Here is a 9,409-nt window from a genome sequence, read left to right as displayed (position 1 = left end):
AATAATATTTCTTTCCGTCACGACGTTTAAGGAAGTTTATTTTTCAAATACTTTCATGTGCTTGCTTCTTGAAATTAGTTTAAATCCTGTATCCTTGGTTCTGTGATGTATGCTTTCTGCTTTAAATGTAGTCTGTATGATCTCTATTGATGCTAATATCTAGATTTCATATTTTTAACGCTATTTTCGTTCGATTTTATGTTTAAAATCGCGTAAAACTTATGCCCCCCACTTTCAATTGTACGGGTACCTGAACTCACATTAACATCTCTAGAACCAACTTAAAATGAATAAAATGCTGCTTTTTTATAACGTCACTCGGATATAACGTTAAAAATCTTCTGGTCCCTTTGATGACGTTATCACCAAGCTTCACTGTATGTGTCAATATCCCTGCGGTAAACCCCTGTATATTTCGGATTGTTTACAACCTGAAAGATTAAAACAATGCAAAGGCTAATCCAGTTTTTTTAATTGTGAAAAAATAGTCATTATATTATGGGTTCCGTGCGAAATATTATTTTAAACAACTCGAAGTGTTCCTCACAAGATATTATCATTAATATTTTGATTGTCGTTGCTGTGACGTAACTGAATGATATATTTACATGTAAAATACATATACTATACGTTCCTTCCGTTAGAATTACTTCACTACTAATGGCAGAACTAATTTAGGTCTTATTATTTTTCAGTGTTAAATATTTCCGTGGCATTGGGGATAAAATTATGAAAGTCAGTCTAAATACACCTTTGACAGCTTAATCGTCCCAAAAATCATAGCGAAACTGTCTTATCGTTAATTATGTAGTTTTCACAGAATAAGCATTATTTTTTTATTGGTCATTTTTCATTGTGTCAGAATCATTGATGAACGCCAATAGCTTGCGTTGAAAAAAGGAAATAATAAAAAAACACTAACAGCTCTCTGCATTCTATATTGAGGAGGGATACAAGTTCTCGTCTAGTTCTAGGCTGCACCTCGGAGATTACTGGACGCTGAGGTCAGTGGCGTGGGAAGCAGTAGATTAGCTGCAGTTTACCACTGGCACATTATGAGTGCATCTGCATTCTTTAGTCAGCGTGCAGGTGGTCCATTAGTCGGAACCCTTGGTTGCACTTTTAAATGCCAGTTCAGCTTGGCCGCTCAATCTTTCCCACACCCTATACACTGAACCATAGACCGTTCTCACACTGAAGATCCTCCAAGGATGTATTAGTTAATTGCTGTTAAAGATTTCATCCTGATATTTGAAGCTGGAAGAGGGAACGACAATACATAACACTATATCACCTTCATTTCATCTTCCAATATTGAATTGAGAATTTTTTTCTCAAAATCTCAATCTCTTCCTTTGCTTCGATCGATATTTCTTCGTGGTTATTGTTCTCGCTGCAGTTTGGAAATTATCCTTTTTAATCAGGTAGCTCACGTCCTAAATCTAGTGTATGTATGGCATTTTCCTGCGAGAAGTCCAGAGTGAAAAATAATTATAGCTATGCGCGTAGGACTAAGATGGAAACGAACAAAAATCACGTGACTTCCTCTCCCGTCTCTCCGTGTGAAAATAGATGGCTGAATACCGCTATAGCGTGTGTGTTCGTTCTGTTTGAAAATGTCATTTCCCATGAAATTAATGCGAATAAGTGATGGCATCAGTATTTGAATAAATTTATCTTTAGGTAGTGAACTTGTGCATTCCCACGTTGGCCCCTGCTTTTGTTTACTGCGCAGTTGCCAGGAGCGCTCTTGTTTATATTTACTCGGAGGTTAACAGTGCCTCCTTGCCTCGAATCCTCTTGTTTATGCTTCTTCAGCGTTTCCAGTGATATTGCACAAGTGCATCAAACATACTCCTCCCTTCCCTCCATCACTATCCAATGCCCCTGACCTTACCATTAGCTCCACCATCCACTCCTCCCCGTATCCTTCTTATTTATCCTTCACCTTCCGACGGAAATAGAAAAAAATGACGTTTCATCGGTTTAATTACGCATTAAAAATCTGTGCGGGAAAGTCGAAGCTGTTGAGCAGCACTGGTCGAAATTCGTACTCACTCTTCCATTTCATTCCTTGCTCAGTATTTGTGATTCATATCACCAAGTTTTTTTTTTATTTATTCATCTCAATTACTCCCGAAAGCAGCGCAATGAGGCCTTTACAACGGGAGTTTAAACAGTCAACAACAGACGATCACACACACCCATGTCCTACAAAGGGAAACTTATACGGGTGGGATTCGAACCCGTGACCTTCGGTCTGGCAGGCGAGGACTTGTAGTCGCCACCGAGGCCGACGAGAAGTTATGGATATAATAATAATTTCGTTTATTTTCATGGGCCTTGGGAAAATGAGAAAATTAATGTACTGCACTCTACATTTTCAGCATTGGTAGATAAATAAAGGAAAAGATTTAAATAAATACAAATTGCAGACAATTGCAACCAGTGCAGATCGCCAAGAGCATGCAAAAATTCAGCAAAACAATATTTTGAAAAATAATTAAATACATAAATTATCGCACTTAGATGTAACAGACCAATTACAAGAATTTAAGATGATAACTCGGTATGATAATTATGTCAAACGAACAATTTTTTTAAAGAAACCATAACATTAGGACAACACTGTGATCTGGCACAATTCTAAATTTAGTTAACTATTTAATCACATGTGTATCAATAAAAATAACAATAATGATTAGGATAAACCTGTGTATAAACAAAATAAATTCAACTTGATGTTAAGTAGGCACTTTTCAGAAACCCACATGTGCTATGCTTAAATCGATTGATGTTTGTAATGCTTCTTATTTGGGCTGGGAGAGAGTACCATATTCGTGAGGCCGTTACTATGAACGATTTGGTCATATGAGGCGTGTGATGTTCTGGAATGTGGAGGTCAATGGTATTATTTCGGGTAGGTATATTATATACTTCAGTTTTTCTTAGGAACTTCTCGTACAGGTATGGCAGGTAACCGGTCGCTAAGACACTAAAGGCTAGAGGTATTATCAGAAGGGTGCGATGCTCTTTATACTTAAGCCAGTTCAGGCTATATTAAAAAGATGCTATGGATGCATTAGATGGCATGCCATTATTTTATGAATCGCGGTGGACATTAAATGTTGCATACGTACTGAATCTTACGCTGCCAGATGTTTTTATCTTAGTTTTGAATGAAATCGTTTCAGGCTTGAGGTGGTGGGATTGCGATATATCAACTAGAGAATTTAAATAATTAATGGTTATTTCCACATTTCAATTTAACTCTACTACTGACCCATGGTTTCAACACTCTACGTTATTTTCTTAGTCAATTTTATTCACTTAATTCCACCTGGAGCGCTGCTTGCACACTCGCCGTATTTTAACCGGTCAAACGATCGTGGTTGTTGTGACGGCGCCGGTGATCCACAGTGGCAATGAATGGAAGCTAACTGGATTTTTATCGGTACCGATGCATGGTTGATCGGTGCGCAAGCTCCCATGCCTTCCCATTGTTTAATAAAGGATTGTGGACTGCCGATATTATTACCAGCCGTCCAAAAACGGTGTGTGTGAAACTGAGCAAAAGTGTTATATTTTTAGAAAAAAAAACGCGTAAATAATTGAATATAATATGCCCATTTGTTTGAAAAATATGGAATGCATTACGCCTTATAATTATATTGGAAAGAAATATAAATTTTGGAGAGAACATATGAAATCACATCAGGCTTGACGTTTTGGAAATGCGATAAAGGTCTTTGAATCTGAGAATGACATAGGCTGTCGAAACCCTGGTCGGTAGTGGAGTTGTATGCTAAAGTGTAGACACTGCTATTTGCTATTTATACTTTATCAAGAGTTATCTTAGCTTCCCTCGCGTGCTTGAAAGTTGAAACACAATTCCTCAATGCTCCATGAATTTATGCTTTGAGTTTTCCATAACCTTTGTAACTGGTTGGTGTCTGTCGTCTGAGGTAATTGTGGTAGATACCTGGCGTGAATTTTCCTAGCGCTGTGTTTCGTCTTCTTTGCGTCAGTCACCTATCAACCCTTGGCTTTGTTCTCACGCCAGCATTTCCTGCGTAAGCTTCCACATCTCGCGAACAGAGGAAACAATCTTGCGTGCGCTTTGTAGCCATGTGCTTCTTGTCAAGGGAGCCAGCAGGGAGTTGTAAAAATAGTCCCCTTTCAATGCATCCATTCCACCGGATTTTGAAACTCCATCGCCTCTCCCGATTCTTCGACCCCTCAGCTTTCTTTTGGCGGTCGTCATCGCTGGAAATCGTCGGCCCATTCCAATCTAAATCATATAAAGCCTCTTTCGCGAGAGGATGCTTGAAAGGCACCACTCATTCCCTTCCGTGCATTTATTTTTTCTTGGAAGGAAACAAAAAAATCTGCGAATAACGGCCGTGCTAAAGTAAAGAAATTAGCCAACACTATATGTATCGGCTACTGATACGAACATTCCTCTGCTTCCAAAATATTATTTTATGGGAATACTGGGCGTATAATCGGTGCAAAGGATTGCGCAAATTGCGTTGGATAGAATTATATTACATCGTAAAACACCCAACTACCCCGTGTTCCTGCACCATCATGCTTCAGTGATAGCTTAAGAACTATACAATTACCAATTATACAATTTGTCCTTTTCGGTCTCCATGGTGAACTCGATTTTGGGGTGGACGTTGTTCATATGCGCTAGGAAATCCGTCAGCGATTCGGATCCGTGTGGCCAGACTATGAAGGTGTCATCCACGTATCTAAAAAAGTGCTTTGGGTGGAGAGGGGCCAATTCAAGTGCTCGTTCCTCAAAGTCCTCCATGAATAGATTGACGATGGCCGGTGACAGCGGGGAACCCATGGGTACTCCTTCTTTCTTCTCGTAGAACTTCCCCTGATACAGGAAGTACGTCGAGGAGAGGACATGTTGGAAGAGGTCGACCGTTTTCTGGTCGAATCTCGCCTCGAGGAGCTTCAACGTGTCACTGATTGGGACTCTGGTGAAAAGGGAAATGACATCAAGGCTCACCGGCTACCCTTCTTAGACATCCTAATTGAACGAAGGGCTGACGGCAGCCTAGGACACAGCGTGTATCGGAAACCCACGCATACGGACCTGTACCTCAATGGAAGGAGCCACCACCACCCAGCGCAGAAAAATGGAGTGTTGAGAACTCTCATCCACCGAGCCAAAGCTGTCTCTGACGCTCAACACCTAAAGTCGGAAATTGATCACCTGAGGACTACCTTCCGCTCAAACGGATTTACAGAGGGAGACATCAAAATGGCCCTTAAAAGGTCCTTAAGGAAAAAAGCTGAAGCCGAAAAACCTGACGTAAAACCAACAGCGAGAGCCTGCCTGCCATACGTCTCAACAATATCCAACAAAATTGCGAGGATATTAAGAAGGCACAATGTGGAGACAATCCACAAACCACTGCGAAAACTCAAAGCCCTTCTCGGAACCACCAAGGATAAATTGGGATTGAAGACATCAGGAGTCTATCGCATACCGTGTGAATGCGGCCAAGTGTACATTGGGGAGACCGGACGCACCATTGAAAAACGCTTGAAGGAGCACGAAAGATGCATCAGACTGTACTATCCCAATAAGTCTGCGGTGGCCGAACACAGCCTAGAAAACGGTCACCGAATAAATTTTCAAGATACAGAACTAATATGCCATGCCAAAAATTACTGGGACCGTGTCGTGAAGGAGGCAGTGGAAATCAGGCTTGAGGAGAAAAACATGAACCGAGACGCCGGCTTCCATCTGAGCAATGCGTGGAAACCAGCTCTGAAGAAGCTGAAGGGGGAGAGGACTCGCATTGGCCCGACCGTCGACCAATCAGAGCCCACCTGAAACCAACGCGACAGTATATAGGAAGGACACAACTTGGCGAATCCATTCACCCTGAAGACGATGGCAGACTTAGCCTTCGAAACGTCGGTGCTGATAAACCCTTGGACCCGGCTGGAAACCCGAGAACTCTTCCTCCAGTCTATTCGCCGGGAAAACCTTAGATCCTTCATATCTTTCACTGGGTCTTGAAGCTCTTCGAGGGTATTGTTTCCTTTTCATTGTATTATATACTCATATGATGGATGGTTGGTAACGAGACTTCATGAAATAATAATGGCACAAAAATTGAAGCGAGCTTTTTAATTTGTCTACTCTCACTTTCGTCAATTTTATTTCGCATTAGTAAGAAATGGATCAGTATATTTTACTCAATGTTTTATATTAACTTCGAAGTCTAACATTCATCGTAAATAGCGTGGATAAGGACGAAATACTTTCTCGTTTAAAATTAAAATACTTCGCTGTCTTGGGCGTGACTTAATGAGATCGACTTAACGTAATAACATGTGAAAAAGTATAAGTCCACTTACGTTTATAATACTGTACGACCTATATGTCGACGTGGCATGTCACATCTGGTTCATTTGCATCGATGGAAATGCATCAGATGATTACGGGCCACTTCGAAACCCAGATGATACACTCTTAAATATATATGAGTAATTATAAATATTTTATTTAAATAAAAGCTAGTAGTACATTCCCACAATATTTTGATCCGTACGACATGTTTCGGCTCACAGAACCATCATCTGGTACAAGGTACTGTCTTGCATATAAACACCACCTTTATACCTTTTTAGAAAGGGGTGGGGGGAATTTGACATGTTTGAATAAGGCGTGGGATACAGGCGTAGAGAATGGAGAAGGGGAGAAAATATACAGTTAAAGAGATACGGGAATCCCAAGTTGGAATGAGGACTTCAGGTTGTATCTTTTCTCACTGTCTCCATTCTCTACGCCTGTTTCCCTCCCCTTATTCAAACATGTGAAATCCTCCCCACCCCTTGCTAAAAAGGTATAATGGTGATGTTTATATGTAAGACAGTGTCTTGTACCAGATGATGGCTCTTTGAGCCGAACCGCGTCGTACGCAATAAAATATTGAGGAAAAGGGCTGCCATCTTTTATTTAACCCTAGAACGACGGACTGGGTCCAATGGACCCAGTTGGTACTTTTGAAAGTTTATAATTATGTCAAAAATGCACGAAACTCATTTTGACGCCGTGACTTTTCCTAAATGTATGTCCTCTAAAACATAGCAAGAAATAACGAGAATGGGCTGATTACATTTTATAGTATACTACAAAGTTACATAGTGGACGGACTGGGTCCATTGGACCCAGTCGACTATTTTCAATGCTATGGGTAATTCAGTTCAACTTATCAGCAATTTTCTTATTTACTTTGTATTTTCGGGAGATTCAATGTTTATGGAGTTATAAACAAAGTCGTAGGCGATACCAATTACCAATTAGTGGGCAATTTTTATGGATTAGCTTGAAGCCTTTCATATGCTCTTACAATGCCACATTTAGAGTGGTACGGTCAGAAACATGTATCCACATCGTTTCGTAATGGGTAGTATTTGCAACTTTCTCTGGTTTGACGCATACACAGTGTGAATTATCTACATTCAGTCCCAAAATCTGTTAGTTTTATATGTGAGACCGTTCATCTAGCGTCTGCGGTGCTTTCGTGGTGGTCAGTCAGAAGTTACGCTTGCTAGCTGCAGTGGTCTTGCTGCCTGCCGACATTTGCTGTCATTCCAACTATCTAACCGAAGGCATTGAAGAATTTGAATGCCATCATTGCATTTTGATGCCGTACATGGCAAGTACAAACCTTTATGGATTATAAAATAGATTATACTCTTTCATTCTAATGTAATCTTTCAGTATTTACCTCATTTACCAAATCGTTTACTCCTTAGATGGATTAGTTAGATGAAGTGGTGTATTGATTTTCATCTACTATGATATACAGCAATTATATTATTCCTATCTTTACCGGATACTTAGTGGCACCAAATTTTGTGTAGTGAGGTATTGAGGTGACTGAATTCATAGAGGGACTATTTATATACTTATTGTGTAGTTGAGGAGCTAAGAAGTCGGCGTCGCCCTTTGGATATTACAGTCAAAATAACTATCAAGATATTTTTGAGGTAATAATAAAAAAGCATTGTTTATAACTATTGTAAAAATTAGCTGTTCTAGTGAAATTATTGAGCTCTTCGAATTGCTTGATGATATCAGAAACATAATATGAGACAGTGCTTTGCTAATGTTTACCTAAATTCATAGCTAAGGAGTGTCACGAACAATGTTATCTTCCATTTATATCTAAGTAAAGTTTGGAATGAAAAATCGATCAATTTCATTTTCACGTTATCCACAGGCTTGCTAATAGTGACACAAATTTGGAGTGCGTTCATCTAAGGATTGCAGAAGGACGTGTTCAGCATCTAAACATACAGCGCTGAAAGGAGGAGGGTAGTAGTGACTCCGGTGGAGATGAAGCCTAAAATGTTGAATGCGGATGGAGAAGAACTGAACTGAACCTTGGGCGACTTTTCTTCATCTTGCTGAGAAGATGATAGAAATATGAAAATGGGGAATTCCTATCGGGAGGAAATTTTTTTTTCACGCAAACGGAATGAGGAGTGGTAAACAAAACCTCATGCCACTAAAAAGGGTAGAATGCGAAGGCGTAATATTTTGCGTCATATCCTGTGCGCCGTGCGGAATTTTTATTCTGTCATCTCCTCTTTGCTAATTTTCTGTCCTAACGTCTTTGATGTGGTTAGAAAATGGACAACCATTGAAAGGCATAAGCTTTGTAGAATGAAGAAAATGACTCTGAAATAAATAAGGTTCTGGGATTGCTAATATCTATCGTTTTTACAAGTCAAAAATGAAAATGTTTCACAACTTTGGAGTAAACTAGACGGGCGGCCAATATTCATCAGTATTATAGAGTCAAAATAATACTGCGGGTTATTCGATTTGATAATGCGACAGAAATGAGGAAAAGTGGAGGCGAAGACAACTTGCAGACTATTAGAGAGATATTTGATGGGCAGAATGAATATTTGAAATATGCATTCGTGCCAGGATCCTGATGACAGTTGACGAACAGTTATTGATGTTCCGTGGGCGCTGTACCTTTACACAGTTTGTTTCATCAAAACCATGAAAGTATGGAATTAAAATTTTGAATAAAATTAAAATTTCAGCCGCAAGTGGTAGTAATGATTCATACAAGTGGAATATCCAAGTCTGCACAGGTAGATACTCTGATAAAAGGGAAAAGATTAGTTACAGGTATGATTGAGGGACTAATCAGCCAGAAACATAATATGTGAAAGTAGACCGCCCGCTACTTTCCAAAGCTTTAGCGATTGTAGAGAACATGAGGTAAAATAAACGAGGGATTCCACTCGAGCTCACGTCTGTAAATGCCATAGAGCCTATAGGGTTTCCTAACAAAGTGGTATCTCATGAATCTCATGGAATCCATGAGAATATCAATATCGGAAGAATTTA

The 9,409-nt window shown here is 39.7% G+C and overlaps 1 protein-coding gene across 1 annotated transcript; it reads left to right on the top strand.

Annotated features, from left to right (window-relative positions):
* The first annotated feature begins 4,921 nt into the window (after nucleotides 1-4,921).
* LOC124173629 lies at nucleotides 4,922-5,860 on the top strand. Its single transcript, XM_046553073.1, has one exon. It carries the CDS (start codon nucleotides 4,922-4,924, stop codon nucleotides 5,858-5,860), a length of 939 nt encoding a protein of 312 aa, XP_046409029.1.
* The last annotated feature ends 3,549 nt before the right edge of the window (nucleotides 5,861-9,409 follow it).

This window comes from Ischnura elegans, chromosome 1 (assembly GCF_921293095.1).
Source record: "Ischnura elegans chromosome 1, ioIscEleg1.1, whole genome shotgun sequence".
Lineage (NCBI taxonomy): Eukaryota > Metazoa > Arthropoda > Insecta > Odonata > Coenagrionidae > Ischnura > Ischnura elegans.
The sequence above is the reverse complement of the archived record's forward strand: the minus strand, read 5'-3'. Positions and strand labels throughout refer to the sequence as shown.